The sequence below is a fragment of the Carcharodon carcharias genome, chromosome 5 (genome assembly GCF_017639515.1).
Source record: "Carcharodon carcharias isolate sCarCar2 chromosome 5, sCarCar2.pri, whole genome shotgun sequence".
In the NCBI taxonomy this organism is placed as follows: domain Eukaryota; kingdom Metazoa; phylum Chordata; class Chondrichthyes; order Lamniformes; family Lamnidae; genus Carcharodon; species Carcharodon carcharias.
In genome coordinates, this window is record NC_054471.1 from 117109781 (window position 1) to 117133202 (window position 23422).

General features: G+C 39.7%; 1 protein-coding gene across 5 annotated transcripts in view; it reads right to left on the reverse strand.

Annotated features, from left to right (window-relative positions):
* Positions 1-11629: 11629 nt before the first annotated feature.
* The window catches only part of LOC121278237 (CD2-associated protein), a 237126-nt gene continuing 225333 nt past the window's right edge, over positions 11630-23422 (reverse strand). For 4 of the 5 annotated variants that reach the window (XM_041188459.1, XM_041188462.1, XM_041188463.1 and 1 more), the window contains 2 exons: positions 22364-22427; positions 11630-15126 (listed from right to left, as the gene is read on the reverse strand). In XM_041188459.1, the coding sequence (XP_041044393.1) occupies positions 15085-15126; positions 22364-22427 (106 nt within the window). In that variant the 3' untranslated portion in view covers positions 11630-15084. Of the gene's footprint in view, positions 15127-19857; positions 19892-22363; positions 22428-23422 lie in introns of all 5 variants that reach the window. The other variant, XM_041188460.1, reaches the window with a different exon arrangement.

Sequence of the window (23422 nt, forward strand, 5' to 3'; positions counted from 1 at the left end):
GCCAGTGTGGAATGGGCATTAAACTCACTTGCACTGGTCAAGTGACTGAATACTTTCAGCTTGTTAAGTCTGCTAAATCCATTTATTACAGCTGAAGTTTAATTGGATGAATTTCCCTGCTGTCAAAAACATTAACCCAGTGCTGGATTTGTTTAATGCCATCATTCTTAAAAATAAAGTGAAAGATGTAAGGAATGTTTTCCACCTTAGAACTGGTACAAAATCCGCCTGTACAAACTGTCCGTATATACCATGGAAAATTCCATTCGAAATGGGATTCTCGCATCAATTTCTTAATTGTGTAATAATTCCTCATTTGTTTCTGCAATATGAAATGAAACATTTTTATATTTTTATAGCATTTACCTTCCTAGCAAAATATTGTTAGTAGTGGACCTAAATTTCATATACCCAACCTTTTCATAATGGACTGAAACAGTGGTCGAACTATTTCCATTCAACAGAGCCAGAAAATAATTTTCCAGTCTGAATTTTACCAGCAAAATACTGCTGGTGAGAAGTTTGAACCATATGAGGATTGAAACAGATCACAATCAGCTAAGCAAAAATGCTAAAGCAGTTAACAATTGACAGTCCAAAACCAGACAGTATGGAAAATGTTATTTCCTAAATTTTCCCCAATCCTGTTTTGAATGTGCTGAGCAAATTTGATATTCTTACTGGACTGTGAGTTTGTTGCCTGATGGAAATCTTCATCTTGCACATTATTTGACTGAGGGACCATCATAATAGAGCCATCTGCAAATGCGAATTATTCAGCAAAAGTCATTGGAATCTAGAACATTTCCCACACCCGGGTAACCTATAGATAGTTGAAAAAAAGACCTTCTACCGTTCCTGGTGCTGAAATTGGCTATTTCAGAATGGATGCAAATTATTTTTAAAAACTATTGATCAAATACATGCCAAACTCCAGAGAATGCAAAATAACATTTTTTCTCACTCTGCTAAGTTTGGTCATGTTAGCTGTTAAATTGATATAAATTTGCTTTTTCAATTTCATCAATATTTACAGTATTCGAGAGTGATTAATGATTGCTTGAACATATTTTCCAGCAGCATGGAAGAAACATGCTTGTAATCGTTTTTCAACAATATTCAACAATTATAAAGATGATTGTAGAGCTTTAGAAGAAAAAAGTGTTGGGGAATGGAAATGAGGGCTAGAGAGGAGTTGAGTTGTATTGGTGGCATTGGTGACAAATTGACCTTGGATGTGAAAATAATTTTTGCCTTAGAAAATCACCTTTTCTAAGATTAAATTACTTGTTCATGGTGTGACAATCAACTCCTACTGAAGAGCTGCGATTGATTTCTCACAATATAAAACATTAAACAAAAACAGAATTACCTGGAAAAACTCAGCAGGTCTGGCAGCATCGGCGGAGAAGAGTTGACTTTTCGAGTCCAGGTCAACTCTTTTCTTCTCCGCCGATGCTGCCAGATCTGCTGAGTTTTTCCAGGTAATTCTGTTTTTGTTTTGGATTTCCAGCATCCGCAGTTTTTTGTTTTTTTTCAAAACATTAAACAATTGTTGCATACGTCAAATGTGAAGACAGCTCTTTTTCAAAAATATGGAATAAAAAGGGCATGATATTTCCTACTGCATAGTCCTGAAAGAAGCATCATCATGTTCCAACTATCTCTCTCTCCCATGTCTCCAAGTTGTTTCCCACTCTCTTTCCCTATTCATGCCCGAAATTACCCCCATCTCCAGCACCTTCAGGATATTTACAACTCAACTCCTCTCTAGTCCTCATTTCCATTCCTCAACACTACTTTTTAATAGTACAATCTGGAATTTTTCTTCTGAAACTGCTGGGGAAATCCTGCTCATGTAAGCTGAGGAAATCCTTGATCTCTATTGAATTCTTCTAAAGCTCTCTAATAGGAACAATGAAAAACATTACCCCTGTTTAACTTAGTATCATTCAGGATCTAGAGTCAATTAGATAAGCAGCAAAGATAAAGCCAATGGACTTCACATAATAATAAGTTGGTGACAGTAAAGAAAGGCCACTGGGTTCACCTAAGCATGTCCACCCAGGAATAGCCCAAAATTCCTTCATCAATCCATAAACAGTGGCTTTCTACAAAATCAGTAACTTCTCTGCAAAACAAAGAATGACAAGACGACTTAAAATAAACAATATTACATATTTGCAAATGTGATTCAAACCAAAGTTACAAATAGTTTTACTGGGACTAATACTACAAAACTGTGCTAAAACTTTAAAGCATGGGTAAACTGAGAAAATTAGTTCACTGAAATGTCCAATTGTGTACTATACCTCTAGCACCCAGAAGAAAAGAGACTCTAACCAGGCTTCTCTCAAAAACTCAGAATGATTAATTTATTTTAAAACAAAACTTATTTTAACAAGTTGTAAGTATTGGTTAACACACAATTGTACTCGGGAAATATGACTATCTATCTCTTCCTAAAGAATTCCCCCAGCATACACACGGACACACTCACACTAACAGATTAACAAAGGACAGATAGAGTCTCTCTGCAGAGATGGGCTTTGGAGGATGAGCATTGTAAAATAAAGGATAAAGTCCGCAGGGTCTTGATGCTGTCAGCCTGGAGTTCTCTCATGTGAAGATGCGCCGCTGGTCCTGATGGATGCTTGGACATTCTCACCACTGATCTCAGCTCTGTAGATCCAAAGGAAGACTGGTTACATTCAGATGAGGGCTCTCTGGCTACAGGTTGATAGCCACACAATTTTTGACAAGGTAGAAAGAGGGGGAGCCAGTCAACCTACTTTCCTCAGCTAATTCTTCAACAAAACTGCCTTTAAAACAAGCAGGTTCACAACTTAAGTTGTTTTCCTCTGCCATGTGATTTCCTTTTTGTCTCCCAGTTTTTCATTAAGTCTTTTGCAGTCAACAAACAAACAACTCCTCCTCAAGTACCACACTGGTCAGGTGATTTCTTGGAAGAGGCCTGCTTGTTGACAGTTCCAAGGTGAACTTATGACCTTTTAAAAAAAAATCCCAGGTTAGCATCCAGATGACCAGGTCATGCCAGGTCCTTCCATTTTGTAAAAGAAAACCTCAGTCTTGAGAGATATGATTCTAACATGCCTCTGCCCTTAAGAGATGTGACACTTTCCAAATGTGTTTCATTGCAAAGTATGCAGAAAAAAAATATGTACATCATATAAACAGAATTCAACATGCACTCACTCAGCCATTCACTCCTTATAGAGAATCTTCAGTTTTTATTTTACTTTCTTACTTTCCAGACAATTAGAAACAATTTACATTCTTGATAATGCATCAGCAATTATATTATCTTTTCCAGTAATATGAACAATCTTCTAGTTATAAGGTTGTATTAGCAAGCTCCATTGGAACCGTCTGTCATTGAGTCATAAATTTTCCCACAAATGCCAAAGGGATATTGTCAGTATATATGGTCAGTTTCTTTACAGCAATGATGGATATATACCTCAAAACGCTTAAGAGCCAGTAACAATCCCAGGGTTTCTGTTTCCACTGCAGAGTATCTCCTTTGATGCTGAATTAATTTTTTAGAAAAGTACCCCACTGGCTTCTCTATGTCCGATTCATCTTCTTGCAATAAGACTGTACTCACCCCCAAGTCACTAGCATTGATTGCCAGCTTGAAGGGTTTAGGGAAATTAGGAGTGGCTAATACTGGATCATTAGTTAGAATCACCTTCAGCTTATCAAAAGCTGTGTGGCACTATCTTGAACATATCACCTTTGCTTTCTTTTGCAATAAATCTGTTAGTGGACCTGCAATTATGCTGAAGTTTGGCACAAATTTACATTAGAAACTGCACATCCCTAAAAATATCATAATTTCCTGTTTAGTTTTAGGGACAGGGAATTCCATCAAAGCCTGTACTTTCACTGTTCTTGGCAAGACTTGTCCCTGCCCTACGAAATGCCCCAAATGTGTTTCTCGCGCTTTTGCGAACTCACTTTTGACAAGGTGTATTACGAGATCTGCCAGCTATAATTTTAAAAAAGGCTTCCACATGTTTTAAATGGTCTATGTGTTTCTATAAACCAATACATCATCCAAGTAAACCACACAGTTAAGAACATTAGTGATCACCTGATTCATTAGTCTATGGAAAGTGGCTGGAGAATTTTTTAGTCCGAATGGCATTACTCGACATTGGTCTCGCCCATTTGGTGTGACAAAAGCTGATATCTCCTTAGCTCGCCATGTTAAAGGTACTTGCCAGCATTTTTTTCAACAAAACTATCTTAGTAAGGAATGTGGCACTGCCAACCCTGTCAATACAATCTCCTAGATGAGGGGTTGGCTAAGAATCCATTTTTGTTACCTCATTAACCTTTCAATAGTCTATGCAGAATCTGGTTGACCCATCAGGTTTAGGCACTAACACCACAGGAGAACACCAATTGCTTTGACAAGGCGCAATCAAATGAATTTCTGCTGTCACTTCTGCTTGTTTTCCTTAACTTAATTGATAAGGATGTTGCTTTATAGGAGAAAATATCCCTACATCTAAATCATGTGTAGCTAAAGTTATAGACCCATGTTTATCCCTACAGACCCCCTTAAATTCTGTAAGTAACCTCACCAGATCCTCTTGTTGTCCTATCTCTACGTATGAAAATATGGTATCTAACCATATGTTAGTATTAGCAAACCGGATGGTAGGAGGTTCAATTTGTGAAATGTCTAAGGCTCCTTCTACCTCATTCTCAATGTCTCTTCCGTCCTCCACTATGCTTATAACCTGACATACCTGCTCTTTCCTATCTTCCTCCCTATGATGGTATTGTTTCAACATATTGATATGATACAGCCAATTCTTTTTCCTACAATGTGGTGTATTTACCAAATAATTTACTAATCCTCTTAATTACCTTGTATGGACCACTGAACCATGCTTTCAGTGGTTCCCACTGTAATAGTAGTGATACTAACACTTTATTCCCTGGCTGTAATGTTCGAGTCACCGCTTGCTTATCTGCCCATTCTTTCAGTTTTGTTTTAGAAACTTTAAGATGTTCTTGAGCCACTTTTCAGGCTCCCGTAAGCTGTTCCTGGAACACAGACACATAATCTAATATAGAGGATTCACCCTTCTCTCCTAAAAACTTTAATTAATTTCAGAGGACCTCTTATCTCAAAATTAATTAAAAAGAGCTAAAACCAGTAGATTCATTTGGTGAATCTTGGGTAGCAAATAAAAGAAAATCCAGTTCTTAATCCCAATCATGGGGATAATAAGACCATAAGACCTTAAGACCATAAGCTCCCTGTGTGGATGAGGAAGAGGGCTGTAGGGAGGATGAGCCAGCTGACCACGGCATCGTGGCACAGGAGGCCATTCAAGAGGGGGGAGCAAAAAGTGGTAGTTGTAGGGCATTCTATAATTAGGGGAATTGATAGCATCCTTTGTAAGCAGGATCGAGAGTCACGCATGGTATGTTGCCTGCCCAGTGCCAGGGTGAGGGATATTTCTGACCGGCTTGAAAGGATATTGGAGAAGAAGGGGGAGGATCCAGTTGTTGTGGTCCACGTCGGGACAAATAACATAGGTAACACTAGGAAAGAGGACCTGTTTGGGGATTATCAGGAACTAGGAACTAAATTAAAGAACAGGTCCTCAAGGGTTATAATCTCCAGATTACTACCCGAGCCACATACAAATTGGCATAGGGATGCAAGAATAAGGGAAATAAACACGTGGTTAAAGAGTGGTGCGGGAAAGGGGTTCCATTTCGTGGGGCACTAGCATCTGTATTGGAACAGGAGGGATCTGTACCGTTGGGATGGTCTCCACCTGAACCGATCTGGGACCAATGTTCTAGTGAAAATGGTAAATAGAGTGGTCTAGAAAGAGGGGGAGGAGGGAAGGGTAAAACTCCAAGAAGTATGACTAATGGGAAACAAAGCAGGTTAGCTGGGGGGGCGGGGGGGGGGGGTGGTGGATTCAGCTTCATAGCAAATTATGAAAAAACTGAAAAGAAAGTAGAGCTCAGGAAAGGCTATTAAAGTCCCCAGAACACAAAATAGGACAGAGTGTTTGGAAAGGGCTAGGAATCTAACTTCAAGCACATCAGATAAAGGGATGACAATGAGAAAGGGGACGGGAAATACAAGCAGGTGTTGTATCTGAATGCACGCAGTATACGAAATAAGGTAAATGAGCTTGTGGCATAGATTGAAATTGGCAGGTATGATGTGGTGGGCATCATGGAGACATGGCTGCAAGGGGATCAGGACTAGGAGCTAAATATCCAAGGATATACATCCTATTGAAAAGATAGGCATGTTGGCAGAGGGGGTGGGGTGGTTTTGTTTGTAAGAAATGAAATTAAGTCGATAGCAAGAAACGACGTAGGGTCAGATGATGTAGAATCTGTGTGGGTAGAGTTGAGGAAACACAAAGGTAAAAAAACCATAATGGGAGTTATGTACAGGCCTCCAAACAGTAGTCAGTATGTGGGGCACAAAATACACCAGGAGATAGAAAAGGCGTGTAAGAAAGGCAAGGTTACAGTGATCATGGGGGATTTCAATATGCAGGTAGACTGGAAAAATCAGGTTGGTAGTGGATCCCAAGAAAAGGAATTTGTGGAATGTCTATGAGATGGCTTTTTGGAGCAGCTTGTGGTGGAGTCCACTAGGGAACAGGCAATTCTAGATTTAGTGATGTGTAAAGAGGTAGATTTGATAAGGGAGCTTAAGGTGAAGGAATCCTTAGGAGCAAGTGACCATATTATGATAGAATTTTCCTTGCAATTTGAGAAGAAGCTGGAATCAGATGTAACGGTATTACAGTTGAATAAAAGCAACTACAGAGGCATGAGGGAGGAGCTGGCCAGAATTGACTGGGAGATGAGTCTAGAAGGAAAGACAGTCGAACAGCAATGGCAGGAGTTTCTGGGAGTAATTTGGGAGACACAGCAAAAATTCATCCCTAGGAAGAAGAAGCATGCTAAAGGGAGGACAAGGCAACCATGGCTGACAAGGGAAGTCAGGGACAGCATAAAAGCTAAAGAGAAAGCATACAATGCGGCGAAGAGCAGTGGGAAACCAGGGGATTGGGAAGCCTACAAAGACCAACAGAGGACAACTAAAAAAGAAATAAGGAGGGAGAAGATTAAATATGAGGGTAAACTAGCCAGTAATGTAAAAGAAGATTGCAAGAGTATTTTTAGATATATAAAGGGTAAGAGGGAGGCAAAAGTGGACATTGGGCCGCTGGAAAATGACGCTGGAGAAGTAGTAGTGGGGAACAAAGAAAGGGCGGAGGAACTGATTAGGTACTTTGCGTCAGTCTTCACAGTGGAGGACATGAGTAACATCCCCAAAGTTCAAGAGAGTCAGGGGGCAGAGGTGAGTATGGTGGCCATTACCAAGGAGAAGGTGCTAGGAAAACTGAAAGGTCTGAAGATGGATAAATCACCTGGGCCAGATGGATTACACCCCAGAGTTCTGAAGTAGATAGCTGAAGAGATAATAGAGGCGTTAGCGGTGATCTTTCATGAATCACTGGAGTCAGGGAGGGTCCCAGAGGACTGGAAAATCACTAATGTAACCCCCCCCAACCCCACCCTGTTTAAGAAGGGAGTGAGACAAAAGATGGGAAATTGCAGGCCGATTAGCCTGACCTTGGTTGTTGGTAAGATTTTAGAGTCTATTATTAAGGATGAGATTTCAGAATACTTGGAAGTGCATGGTAAAATCGGGCAAAGTCAGCATGGTTTTATCAAGGGGAGGTCATGCCTGACAAATCTGTTAGAATTCTTTGAGGTGGTAACGAGTAGGTTAGACAAAGGAGAGCCAATGGATGCTATCTACTTGGACTTCCAGAAGGCCTTTGACAAGGTGCCGCACAGGAGGCTGCTCAGTAAGATAAGAGTCCATGGTGTTAGAGGCAAGGTACTAGCATGGATAGAAAATTGGCTGTCTGGCAGGAGGCAGAGAGTGGGGATAAGGGGATCCTTCTCAGGATGGCCGCCGGTGACTAGTGGAGTTCCACAGGGGTCAGTGTTGGGACCACAACTTTTCACTTTATACATTAATAATCTAGATGAAGGAACTGAGAGCATCCTGGCTAAGTTTGCAGATGACACAAAGATAGGTGGAAGGACAGTTAGTATCGAGGAGGTGAGGAGACTGCAGAAGGAACTGAGGGCATCCTGGCTAAGTTTGCAGATGATACAAAGATAGGTGGAGGGACAGGTAGTATTGAGGAGGCGGGGAGGCTGCAGAAGGATTTGGACAGGTTAGGAGAATGGGCAAAGAAGTGGCAGATGGAATACAATATGGGCAAGTGTGAGGTCATGCACTTTGGTAGGAAGAATAGAGGCATAGACTATTTTCTAAATGGGGAGAGAATTCAGAAATCTGGAGTGCAAAGCGACTTGGGGGAGTCCTAGTCCAGGATTCTCTTAAGGTTAACTTGCAGGTTGAGTCAGTAGTTAGGAAGGCAAATGCAATGTTGGCATTTATTTCAAGAGGACTAGAATATAAAAGCAGGGATGTGATGCTGAGGCTTTATAAGGCTCTGGTCAGACCACATTTAGAATATTGTGAGCAATTTTGGGCCCCGTATCTCAAGAAGGATGTGCAGGCCCTGGAGAGGGTCCAGAGGAGGTTCACGAGAACGATCCCAGGAATGAAAAGCTTAACATATGAGGATTCTGGGTCTATACTCAATGGAGTTTAGAAGGATGAGGGGGGATCTGATTGAAACTTACAGAATACTGAAAGGCCTAGATAGAGTGGATGTGGGGAAGATGTTTCCATTAGTAGGAAAGACCAGGACCTGAGGGCACAGCCTCAGAGTAAAGGGAAGACCTTTTAGAACAAAGATGAGGAGAAACATCTTTAGCCAGAGAGTGGTGAATCTATGGAATTCATTGCCACAGAAAGCTATGGAGGCCAGGTCATTGAGTGTATTTAAGACCGAGATAGATAGGTTCTTGATTGGTAAAGGGATCAAAGGTTACGGGGAGAAGGTGGGATAATGGGGTTGAGAAACCTATCAGCCCTGATTGAATGGTGGAGCAGACTTGATGGGCTGAATGGCCTGATTTCTGCTCTGATGTCTTATGGTGAATCTTGGGTAGCAAATAAAAGAAAATCCAGTTCTTAATCCCAATCATGGGGATATTCATGTCAATATGCTTTAATCATTGTTTTGAGAGTTTGATGGTACCCCTCTCTGTTTGTGGGTGATATGCTGTGGCCTTTAACTGTTTTATGCCCAAACTACATGTTGTTTTCTGAAAAAGTTTAGACATAAAATTGGAACCTTGATCCGACTGGATCTCTACTGGTAATCCATATCAAGTAAAAACTTGGGTTGACTTGTCTACCACTACTTTAGCCATAATAGTCCTTAAAGGGACAGCCTCTGGAAATTACATTGTCATATCCATAATAGTAGGGATATACTGGTGTCCTGCTTTCGTTTTAGGTAACAGTCACACACAGTCCACTAACATCCTACTGAATGGTTCCTCAAAAACTGGTATAAGAATTAAGAGCGCTAGTTTGATTGCATGTTTTGCATGTTCCTACCTGTCCTGCCATGGGACTTTCATGCGCTATCCATAATATCTCTTTATAATATTTGGGCAGTACCACCACCTGATGAGCAAGCATCCATTCCTCATCTGCTGGTCTGTGAGGAGGTCTCCACTTCCTCATTGGAATTTCATTTCTAATATAATAACACTTGAACTGCCTTAGCCTCATCTTCAGTTTGGGCTGATTGTGCTATATTACTTAACTCTGGATCAGCTTGTTGAGCCTCAACTAGAGAAGATTTGTTAAACGTCTCTTTTGGATTATCTAAGTCTTTAAAGAAAGTTTCAGCCAGCCAAATATCTGTCTGTGGTATCAATTTGACCTTTGATGATGATCTTTGCTAAGCCATTGTTTGGGTCATCACACACAAAGAAAAACATCCTGGAACCTTTTCCTGTAACTGCTCCATCTCTTTAACCTCACTTGGGCTTTCTGTAATTTTGGGAGAAGCTACTACCTTAGCTCCAGCGAAATCATTTCCCAGGAGTAAATCAACTCCATATATGGATAACTGCTGAACAACCCCTACCTTCACTGTCCCAGACAATAAGTCACATTCCAAGGGCAGCCGTTACAAAGGTACAGTTATATACTCCCTACCAATACTATTGACTAAAACTTTGGCCTTTAATGCGCTCTCTGGTGGAAAAGTTATGCCTTTCCCCAGCAAAAGTGTTTGAGTGGCTCCTGCATTTCTAAGTATGATCATATGTTTAGTTATCTCATTTGAGAGATAAGGGGTTACTTTTCCCATGACAAAAATTCTTTATAACTCTCATGTATCTCATTCACCTCCCCTGAACTCACAGCAGTGTCCACGCTTGTACAGTTTTACAGCTGTACTTAATGTTACAACGTGATCTATTGTGCTTTCAGTCAGAGTACCTTTTCCTGAATCATCCTTAAGTACGCCAATAGGTCCCATGGATTTCCCATGTAACTTCCAGAAATCAGCACAAACATGTCCCACCTTGTTGCAATGCAAACACTTAAGCTTTTGAATATCACTTCCACTTCAGCACCTTCATTTCTGGCCTGAGCAGGAGTTTCCGGTGTATTCCCAGCTGTCCCTTCCGTTCCCTATTTGCCTGCCTTTCACCTTCCCATCTTCTATCCTTCAGGTTTGTGGGGATGAAAACATTTCATTCAAAGAGTGCACCTCTGGCAATGTAGCTGAATTCACTCAGTTCTCACTGTAGTAAAAAATATTGAAAAGATCAGTAACATTATCCAAGTTTCAAATCAGTAAATTCCAGAGGTTCTCCCACTATAACTTTGATAGAAACCTGGAGAAGAATCACAAGCAGCCATTTACCAATTGCTCCAGGCTTTCTGCAAATCTTCTACCAATGTTATGCCAGAAGATCAGAAACCCCTAAATAAATTCTACCCCTCAGGGTCCAATTTAGTTGCACACACACATGCAAAAATATACTAAACAAAATTACCATAATGTTGTCTCCAAATTCTGAAAATTGATAACTAAAAATCTGATCCCGTTGGGAGAGTAAAGTGGCCCTACCAAAAAATATAATAGCATTATGGATGTTAACCTCTCATCTGCTTTATAACTATTGAAGTAGTTTGCAGACTTCAGGAGAATATCCTCTAGTGGATGCATTGGTATAGATTTTTCTGGAGTCTAGCATCTCACAGTGTGCCAGTTAGATGACTTGTTCTTGCACATTTAAGTTTTAATATATTTTCCCCAAAATTGCTGGAACTGCAAGCTGACAACAGTACACTGAGGTATCGGGACCTTGGTGAAAAATGGAACAAAGTCTATATCCTAAACAAATATGATTAATGGATTGAGAAATAATGTGGAAGGACTGCAAAGGGTTTTGATTTAGAGTGGGTGAATTCAATGTCAAATCAGGTAAAGCAAGAAAAGTAATGTGAGGGGGTAAAGATCAGATTGAAGGAGAGACATTAGGAAAGTGAGGAAATATGTAAAATTAAAAATCTGACATTTTGAAAATCTCCACAATTCATAACCTGAAAGAAAGAACTCCACACTGATTGACATTATACAAGGAAGACTTAGAAACAAGAACATTTTATTTTTGCCGGCATTCTGTTAGGCACATGACTGAAAACACTCATACAAATTGCTATAATGTGTCATATGCATGGGTAAATCAGTGAATCATCGAGAAATTCATGAATTTATTTTGCACAGAAAATAAACCATTTATGGATCCTGCAATTTCATCACTTTTTTAATGCCACAATGAAAGAGATTTTTTTTTATTCAAATATTGGTAGTATAGAACTTGAGTATTGCTGAAAAAAAGACATGCAGTCGAAATTTTTCATTTTGCAATCAAGACGGACGCAAGTATGCTAAATTTCAAAGGAAGCAACAATTTAAACTGCATGAGAAGCGTGTGCTGATTGGTTGGCTGAGATGTTGCCATGTAAAATGCATTAGGGAACCATTGTCCCCCAACCTTACTTTTAAATTCCAAAAAGGTGCACTGCCTGGACATATTCCTTTTGCCTGCAGAAGGCAGGTCCCTGCATATGAATATAGGTAGCTTCCAGCAAGTGCAAGCAAGCCACCTTGAGAGCATGACTGAAAATCTTAAATTGGCTGTTAGTGTATTTCATCACATACTTGGTATTGTTCAGCAAGTACTGTCCAATCACAAAATCACATCTTAATGTTGGACTTTATGCTGTGAGTTTTGCAAGCATGGGTTGGTCGAGTATGGTCAGTATACTGTCTGCTGCCAACAGTCGAAGAGATGTGCTGTTTATTACAATCTGCCAGTCATTGGCATTTACAGCCTATGTACCTGGCACTGCACTGGCACATACCAAATTACTCTGTGTGGTGGGCAGAACATCTTTTAGGCGTGGCTGTGGCATCCTATTAGTGGAAAACACCAGTCACATTGCTACTACATAGCAGCAGTGTGAAATGGCTAGCTTCACCTAAGCTCAAATTTTTGGGATACCTTACCCTTCCATGGTTATTTGAGGTAGTTTGGGCATTTGCTCATGGAAAACATTAAATTACAATGGTACTTTTGGAAAAGCACAAATAATCTTCAGCTATTTTGCTGGAGTTTGATGCTGTAGCCCTTCAATCTAAAAATTGAGCACGTTGCCAGGAAGAACGATGTAATTGCTCATGCTCTGTCCAGAGTTTAAAGAAAGGGTGTAGGAGGGAAGGCAGACTCTCAGTTATGATAATTTCATGATGTTTGAATCTTGCTGATCCCAATTGTTACATTTTACTTGCTTTTGCTTTGGTTAAGCCCTTATAATTTTGTAAATATATGTAATTGTGAAATATGAAATGTTGTCTGTACAGTGTGTAATAAAGTTATTTGTTAAAATGTTTATGATAAGAACTTGTATTTCAAAACGGTCGTAAAGAGCCCTTTCATGATGGTAAAGCTTTATTTTTTCAAAATTTTGGCAGAAAGTGTGATGGAATATGTGGTTTCAAATCTTATATTGTTTTGGGACAGACCAAAACTGAGGGAGGAAACTGAGAAAGGAAACTGACTCTTGTATAGTAAAAAACATTTGTTTAAACTGGAACCTTGTGGCTTCATTCTTTTAGTAAATTACTGGGACTTAGATTTTTTTGAAGAATTTACTGAGATTGTAACAATAATCAGACCTGGGATGTTAATGAAGGGGACTTCATTTTTTTTTAAAGTATTACATTTTGCTTTTTATTGCTTATTTATATACTAATTGAAAGAATGCTATTGCATTTTATAACAAATATTGGAGACATTATTTATAAGAAGGGACAGTGATGCACCATTCCTGTAAGAAAAAGGAGTTTGGAGCATTAGTCATTGACCTTGTTCCCACCTCACATTACTTGGAGCATAATTGATACATCAGGAAGGAATGGCAATTGTTGGAGAGAGTTTGAGAGGACAGTCATACTGATGAGAGAAATTGTGAAAATATTTCACAATTGAATTGTTTAATGTTTCAAATTATGAAAAATCACCATGACTGATCAATAAATTATATTAATTGGGAAGACTTACAAATTTAATGAAACCATTTGGATGATGATTTGTTTTGTGGTAGTTCCTGATAAGGTTTTAATAATTTAACATCTAAAGTAATCCATGCTTTTGCATTTACAAAATCCGAAGTAATTCTTCAGGATTATTCCAGGTCCATTTGTAAGGAAGCAACTACAAAGAGAGGGATTTGTTTTCGTCAAATCAGCTTTAAAAAATGGACGTCAAAACCTTAAAAGTATGCATTATTGCATAACACTTTCAAAGAAATTGTGAAGAAACCTTGATTATAAAGGCTATAGAGCTATGGATTATGAAAATGTATTACAACCATTTTTTCTCAGGCAAAACATGAAAATAAAAGTGGACAAACTATAAATTGAAAGGGTTTACAGGCAATGGAATGCTATGAACAGCTAATACATTTACAGAGCAATGCATTTTGTATTGGTGTGTAATAGATAAAATAAAATCAGGATATTGATTTTTAATATAAATGCTTGTCATTCATGATCATTTGTAATGAGCTTTATTGCAGCAAAGGACTGTTGAAAATCAGTCCACAATACCACTTATTTTTAATTCCCTCTAGAAGCAAATGGTTCCATGTAAATGCAATTAAAATTGGAGTTATTTTGCCCCCTTCAGAAATGCAGGTTTCTTACTGCATCTGCAATATCAACTGATCAGAAAGAGAGAACCACAGGTAAGCAGAAAAAAGAATCCAGTCTTGAATCATAATTCAAAGTAAACATATTAAAGATACAACTGATGTTTGCCCATTTCCTCAAACCCTTTTGTAAGGGCCATAAGCTCCCTTTATTGCAGGTAATGTGTAAATAACCATTTAAATTATATATAACCTTAGATATGAAAATACATAGTTTTACTTTGCATAGGGAATTGGTCTGTAGTTCACATTCCTTTGCCCCTTAAAACACCGACTTTATATATTCATTTAATACTTGTATCTGCAGGCTTCAATCAGGCACAATAGTGTTTACCCTGAATAGAAAAGCTAACATAAATTGTATACAGCAAGATCAAACTCCCTTTCCTGTAGAGAAAAAAAAACCTAAAATCTATTAAGCTCTTTCCCATGTCGCAGAAAATATCTATATGTCAATCTTATACAGTTTTGCAAAACTACATCATAGATTCATTAAAAAAATTAAACTACATCTTAACTAAAAATTAAACATCTCTGACCCCTTTATACAGATTCAGTAGTACAGTAAGCAAACTTGAACATTCACCATGAATGCATAGTCTGCGAATCCAGCACAATAGCAGATAAGGCCTCTAATTCATATTGGCGAAAAATTTACATCATATAATTATACCCAGCTATATAAAGATATATCATAATATCAGACATTTTCATACAGGACAATGATTATAATAAAAGGGGAAAAATATTTCAAAGTACTGGTTTTCCTGGATATTTTCAGAAACTGAGTCGTAGTAAGTTGTCCCAAATATAGAATGGAATGTAGCTCACGTAGACTGGACAGCTTTCTTCAGTTTGTCTATCTCCAGCTGTGAATAAAAAATAAGTGACCATTATTCAGTTACAATTAAGTAAATTAAACAGGCAGTCAAGTGGTAAAAATCACGGACAAAAGGAGGAGGCACTTTAAGCTTGCTAACTTCGACTTAACACCCTGATCAGCCTAAAGGCATGGAAGATCATTATGGCAGGGACCAGACACCAGGGCCAGAATTTTTCCGTCAGCGAGTTGGGGGCGGGGGCCCGCTCGCCGATGCAAAAATGATGCAGGATGACGTCGGGGGGAAACCCCGACGTCATCCCGGTTCATTTAAACCTTTAGGAAGGCGGGCGGACAGCAAAATCAGCTGTCCACCCGCCGACCTGTCAATGGCCAATTGAGGCTATTGACAGGATAATTAAAGACCCTGTCAGTCCAACCTTAAGGCTGGCGGGCAGGCCAGGAGCCCTAGCGGGCTTCTGAAGAAACATGAAACCTCATCCACCGGCGGGATGAGGTTTCATGGCCGTTTTTAAAAACTTTAATAAAGTTTCTGTGCTTTTTATTAACATGTCCCATCTTGTGTGACATTGTCACACGAGGGGGACATGTTAATAATTTTTTAATTTTTCTATTTTTAAAGTTTTTTTTAGACTGTCAGTAATCTCTGAGACAGCACCTAGTCTCAGGGAGCAGTGAGCTCTTTCGTGTGCATGCGTAAAAGAACGCACTTTGACAGTTGGGGAATCCCTCCCCCCCTGCACAGGAAGCGCATAGTGCTTCTTGTCGGGCAGGCCGCTGGGTGGGCTTTAATTGGCCCGCACACTCAAAATGGCGGAAGGGGTCAGCTGCCTGCCCACTGCTGAGCCGGTGGGGCCCGCCCGCCCGTCCACCAAGGGCAAAATTCTGCCCCAGGTCGTTCTGGCACCATAAACCCTTTCATATTGTCTAGATTGGACAGTATGTCTACTGTCTATTCTGCTTGTGTTTTCAAATTGAACTACCACTTCTCATTAAACCCCTTAAAATAAACCACTTGTTTCCTCAACTTGCGTGACATGTTACCCCTGATCAAATCTTACAGGCTTTTAGTCTCATTGATCTTTTCAGTATTGTTTATTTACTATTATTAATTTCTTTAAGTTCCTTATTTTCACTAGACCATTGGTTCCTCACAATTACTGAATTTTTTTTCTATCAATAGGGTAGAAGACTCAAATATTTCTTTAATGATTCTGCCATTTCCCCTATTCCACATTATAAATTCCCCTGCATCTGTCTATAAGAAACCCAAATTTACTTCTGCTAATCTATTTTTTTTGCCATACCTATAGAAGCTTATATGATTTGTTTTTGCTTTACCTCTCTTGCTAGTTTATTCTGAAACTATTTTCGATCAATTTTTTTCTCCATTAACTTTAGCAGCTCAAATTGCAACTTGCTAACTTAGAACTTCATTGAATTTTATAACATAGAAAACAGGCCATTCAGGTCTATGCCAGTGTTAATGCTTCACAAGAGCCTCTTCCCCCCTTAATTCATCTCACTTTATTAACATATCCTTCTATTCCTTTCACCCTGATATTATCTGGCTTTCCTTAAATGCATTTACTTAGCACAAACCAACTATCAAGCCTGGCAGCATGGGTCAACTTGGCATGCTGACTCAGGTCCATATAACAGGTACAAATTTCTATAGTGCAGTAATGGTGACAAAAAGCAGAATTCACTTGAAAAAGTTTTGCTCAAATTTTGCTATAATTGATCTTGTAGTTATAGTAAGCAGGGTGTATACAGAACTAAATTTAAATATGTTTTTGTAAAATAAAGCTTATTTACAACATCTGAGCAACAATTTTGAGAATATTTATTCTTTGACGGTTAAGTGAGCTTAGCACTATGGAGTTGAGATATATAAAGCCCAGATTTAATGCTCAGCCATTGTCATGTTTGTGTTCATTGATTTTGTCCAGGGTAATGGACTGTTCCAATTGATCTCTCCATCTTTGAGTTGAGATTGAAGAAATTTGCCCAAGTCCTCAGCACTTGACAAATATCCAAGTGCTATAGGGTGTCTTGACTTTAAATGTTGACATCAGTTTTGATGCCCCAAGGGATCAAAGAACCCTCTGCCACTTGCTGCCATGACTCCTGTAAATAATGAGTCGGGGGATGTTGAACTCCAGCAAAGTGTCATGGGGTGATCAGGAGAAAGTGCTGGGAAAGGAGAAAAAAAATGAAATTTATTAGCAGTATGAAGAGTTACCAACTTTCTTGTAAATAGTGTTAGAAACCATAGAAAAGTTACAGCGCAGAAAGAGGCCATTCAGCCCATCGTGTCTGCACTGGCCACAAAATGAGAAAAAAGCAAACCGCTTATTTTAATCCCACTTTTCAGCACCTGGTCTGCAGCCTTGCAGGTTACAGCACTGCAGGTGCAGATCCTAGTAACTTTTAAGTGAGTTGAGTATTTCAGCCTCAACCATTAATTTAGGCAGTGAATTCCGAATGCCCACCACCCTCTGGGTGAAAAAGTTTTCCTTATGTCCCCTCTAATCCTCCTACCAATCTCCTTAAATCTATGTCCCCTGGTAATTGACCCCCTAGCTAGGGGAAACAAGTCTTCCAAGTCTACCCTATCTAGGCCCCTCTTAATTTTGTATACCTCAAATAGGTCACCACTCAGCCTCCTCTACTCTAAGGAAAGCAACCCTAGCCTATCCAATCTTTGTTCATAACTGCAGTTTTCAAGCCCTGGCAACATTCTTGTAAATCTCCTCTGCACTCTCTCCAGAGAAATTCTGTCCTTCCTGTAATGTGGTGACCAGAGCTGTACACAAAATTCCAGCTGTGGCCTAACCAGCGTTTTATACAGTTCCATCATTACATCCCTGCTTTTGTATTCAATACCTCAGCCAATAAAGGAAAGTATCCCATATGCTTTCTTTACCTTATCCACCTCTCCTGCCACCTTCAGGGACCTGTGGATATGCACTCCCAGGTCTCGCACTTCCTCAACCCCTCTCAATATCCTCCCATTTATTGAGTATTCCCTTGTTTTGTTTGCCCTCCCCAAATGTATTGCCTTTCACTTCTCTAGATTGAATTGTATGTTGTTGCCCAAAAATATGCGGTGACATAACAGTATTGCCATTGGACAAGGATTCCAGAGACCCAGGGTAATGCGATTGAATCCCACGACAGCAGATGGTAAAATTTGAATTCAATAAAAATCTGGAATTAAAAGTCTGATGATAACCATGAAACCATTGCTGACTGACTTACAAAACCCATCTGGTTCATTAATGTCCTTCAGGGAAGGAAATCTCATGTCATTACCTGGTCTGGCCTACATTTAACTCCAGGCCCACAGCAAGGTGGTTGTCTCTTAAATGCCCTCGAAAAAGGGCAGTTGGGGTGGGCCCACACCCAATGAGCCAAAAAAAAACATCAGAAATGGAATAAGATCCAAATATTGGAAGAGTAGAACATTCTGGTTTATTTTACCCACAGTCAAAGGGGGAAAATTTAACAAAAAGCAGCCACAAAAGCAGCAAAAATTTAAAATTGTGATTCCATCAGAAACATTTCAAGATTTTAGGGTTTGAATTTTTTGACTCAACCCTAATATAATTCATTAGCTGTACCACAGAATATCATCTGAATTCATTATTACAGTGAAACAGTGGCAGTTTAGGAACAGATATTGTCAGTTAGAAATATACTTTTGCTTAGCACATGAATGTAAATGTTTTCCTGAATTCAGAGATTATGGAGGTAAATTTTGGATTTGAAATTTTTAGGCATGCCTTACAGATCTTTAATTACTTCTACATATTAAATCTTACTGGAATGTGGTTTTTATACATGTCCACCAGACCCTTAAGGTAGCGGGATAGGTAGATAAAGTGGTTAAGAAGGCATATGGGATACTTGCCTTTATTAGCCGAGGCATAGAATATAAGAGCAGGGAGGTTATGCTGGAACTGTATAAAACTCTGGTTAGGCCACAGTTAGAGTGTTGCGTGCAGTTCTGGAATCCGCATTATAGGAAGGATGTGATTGCACCAGAGAGAATGCAGAGGAGATTTACCAGGATGTTGCCTGGGCTGGTGTGTTTTAGTTATGAGAAGAGATTGAAGACTGGGGTTATCTTCCCTGGAGCAGAGGAGATTGAGGGGGGGTGGACATGATTGAGGTGTATAAAATTATGAGGGGCGTAGATACGATAGACAGGAAGGGACTTTTCCCCTTGGTGGGGTGTCAATAACCAGGGGGCATAGATTTAAGGTAAGGGGCAGGAGGTTTAGAGGGGATGTGAGGAAGATTTTTTTCACCCAGAGGGTGGTGGGAATCTGGAACTCACTGCCTGAAAGGGTGGTAGAGGCAGAAACCCTCATAACATTTAAAAAGTTTTTGGATGTGCACTTGCGATGCCATGGCATACAAGGCTATGGGTCTGGTGCTGGAAAATGGGATTAGAATAGTTAGGTACTTGTTTGACCAGCGCTGACTTGATGGGCCGAAGGGCCTTTTTCTGTGCTGTAGACCTCTATGACTCTATTGTGTAAAATGCATCCCAGAATACTCGGGGGAGTCAGAGAAGAAACAGCAAAGACTCTGAGCACAATCATTAAAACATTCTTCGATATGGAAATTGAACCAAAATACCACCTCTGTTCAATAAGGGATAAAAGTATAAACTAGGTAACTGTAGATTTTCAGCCAATATCAGTGGTGGACAAGCTTCTTGAGGGCACAATATAAAATTTATACTCACCTGAAAAGACATGGGTTAACTAAGGACAACCAGCCTGGAATTGTAAAAGGCAAGCCATGTCTGAAAATTAATTGTGTTCTTTGATGAAACAACAAAATGCATTCATTAAGGAAGCATGTTAGATGTTGTTCAGATAGGTTTTCAAATGATGTCTGATCAGGTGTCACACAAGAAAATTAGTGATAAAATTAAAGCACACGAATTAAAGAGTGCGAAAGTAACGTTTCCTCTAAGCTGCATAGTTTTGCAGCTACCTGAGAGTCCCTGTCCAGGCTGTGTATAAGTTGGCATTTAAGTGACTGCATAGGCACAGCTGTGCAAAAATAATTAAAGGGGCTGTGCACTTAGAGAAAATATATTACAGGGAACATTGGTGTTGAGCTAGTATGGACAGGAATTAGTTGTTAATGGATTTTTTTCCCACAGAGGATTGTGAATAGTGGCAGCTTCCAGGGGCAGAACTTTTTAGTGGGCGTGTGGGAGCGGGGCCGGCACGTAAAATGACGCACAATGAGTTCGGGCGTGTGTCACGACGTCATCGTGCAGTCCCGCGATATATTGATCAGCGGGTGCGTGCTGGAGTCGGCTGCACGCCTGCCAATATGGAATGAATGGCCTATTAAGGTCATTAAGAAATTAATTGGAGTACTTGTTAAAGTTGCCTGTCCAACCTTATGGAATGAGGTTTCCTAAAGCTTTTATTCAATAAATAAAATCTCTCATAAATATAAAAACATGTCCCATCCCATGCGACACAGTCACATAAGGGGACATGATTATAAATCTTTTATTTAATAATTTCAATATCGATTCAATCTCCCTGAAGCATAGAGCTGTCGCTGGGAGACTGAAGTGCTCTTTCGCATGCACGCACAAAAGAGGGCTGGCCCCGACTCTCCCTCCACCCCCCGCCCCGCCCCCGCCTGCACAGGTAGCACTGAGCACTACCGGCTGTGTATTAGGCTGGGCTACCTTAATTGGCCCGCCAGTGTAAAATGGCGGTGCAGAGCTGATCGCGGGTGGCAATCAGCTCTGCGACCGCTCTTGCCGAGCCTGAATACCATATGAAAAGTTCTGCCCCAGGATTCAGTCGTAGGTTGACTACATATGTAAAAATAAGTGATCTATGCTTGGGTATAGGAAGTATATCAGCAAAATTTGCAGACAGCACAAAAATAGAAAGCATGATAAAATGTGAAGAGGACCCTAAGCGACTTCAGGGGAACACATACAGATAGATTAGATTAGATAAGCACATGTCAAATGAAATTTCAGAAATATAAGGTGACATATTTTGAAGAAGAGATGGGTAAGAACAAATATACATGAATCTGATAAACTTTAAAATGATTTGGAGAGACACATTGGAGTTCAGAAACAAGTATTTAAAAATAGCAAGGTATATTAATAAAACTGTACAAAAACATAGTTCCCCAGGATTTATAAATGGGATTTAGAACATAAAAGCATTGTAAATCTGAACAAATCATTGATTAGACTGCAGTTAGCATATGGTGTGCAGTTTCAAGGTCCTTACATTAGGAATGATGTCAAAGCCATGAACAGGGGGCAGAAGAAATGCCAGGGATGAAGGGCCTTAGACATGAGGAGAGACAAGATAAATTAAGGCACTTTTCATTAGAGCACAGAAGGGGAGATGTGATAGGTGTTCAAAATTATAATGAATCTTAATAAGGCAAACTGGACAAAAAAACATTTCACTGGTAACTGAGTCAGTAACTAGAGGGCATCAATTAAAAATTTCACCAAATGAACATGGATGGTAAGAGATTTTTCTTTACATGGAGAGCTGTTAGGAAACTGATGCACCCACGAAGGAAGTAGACTCCATAATAGTTTTTAAAAGGGAAGTGATATTACGCTTAAAAAGAAAAAAAATAACGGAGTGAGGCAAAGTGGGTAGATTTGTTAAAGAAAAAAACAGCTGGAAAGATAGGCTGAACTGCTGTGTTATAAAATTCTGCATGATTCCAAAATATAGTAATGAGTTTGTAGTGGCAAACAAACTGGCTTAACTGTACTGACCAAAGAAAAAAAGTTAGGCATGTATATAGCACCTCTCGTGATGCGCCAAAGTGCTCTCAACCAAAGTACCACCTCGGAAGTGTATGCAGGAATTTCAACAATTTCCACACTTCAAGATCCCACAACAATGACCAGGTAACCTGTTTTACTGAGGCTGGTTGAGCGATAAATATGGGCCAGGAAACCAGGGAGATCCCCCTTGCTTGAATCTCAAATATTTTACATCCACTTCTAAGGGTGGACGAAGCCTCAGTTTAGTGTCTCATCTGAAAGATAGTGCAGCACTCCTTCAGTACTGCATTGAAGTGTCAGTCTAGAATTTGTGTCTGAAGTGGGGTTTAAAGCCACAATCTTCTGATTTCGAGTTCAGCGTTCTACCAATGGAGCCATAGCTGACACTTACTTGGCAACAACAGAAGTTGCCGCAGGGTATTAAACTCTGCAGAGTTTTCACTCTTACCTGCAAGGCAGTACGTTGTTTCTTCTCTTCTTCAAAGTCATTCCTTAGTTCAGTTAATTCTTTCCTGTGGACATTAGATGTAAACATTGTTACTTTGGAATGCAGCATTATATAGTCAGTATGCTTTGTTTGTTCCATTCCAGTATCAGTCACACTGTTTATGTGCAAACTTAAGTCACACTAGATAAATAAATAATAAGGCATAAAGTGCAGTCAGGATAAAAGGCATAAAGGCCAACTTATGTTGACAGAGCATGTATGTGAATGCACGGAGTGTGCTAAATAAAGTCGGTGGGCTGCAGGCAACATAGACAGAGGTGAATTTAATGCCCGAGGGATAAAGTAGAACTGGCTCCACAAAAGGGCAGAACTGGGTACCAAACATTCCTGGATACAAGATATTCAGGAAAGACAGAGTTCTTCAGGGAAGAACAGAGAGGAGAGGTGGTGGTATTGATTAAGGAGAATATTACAGCGCTGGAGAGAATGTCCAAAAGGGAGGACGTGCAAAAGAGGCAAAGAAGAAAATCCACTTGGTTAGATCTAAGGAACAACAGGTATAATTACATGACTGGGTGTATTTTATGGGCCACCATCTCGGGACAAAGAGATAGGGGAACCCTTTTGCAAGGTAATCACAGAGAGGTGCAAAAACGATACAGTAGTGTTAATGGGGGACTTCAATTATCTAATACAGACGTTGATAGCAATAGATAAAGGGCAAAGACGAGATTCTGGAGTGTGCTCAAGGGAATTTTCTAGATCAGTATGTTTTAGGTCCAATGAAGAAGGAAAAATTGTTGGAACAAGTTCTGGAGAATGAGGTGGGTCAACTGACAGCAGGGAAGCATTTAGAGGGCAGCAATCATGGTATCATGTTCTTAGCTAACCTAAACCTCAAGAGATAAGAGCAGGAATATGTCATTCGGCCCACCGAGCCTGCTCTGCCTTCAATATCATCATGGCTGATCATTGGCTTCAACTTCCCTTTCCTGTCTGCTCCCCATATCCTTCAACTCCTTGAGTGACAAAAAATCTCTCTATCCCAGCCTTAAATAA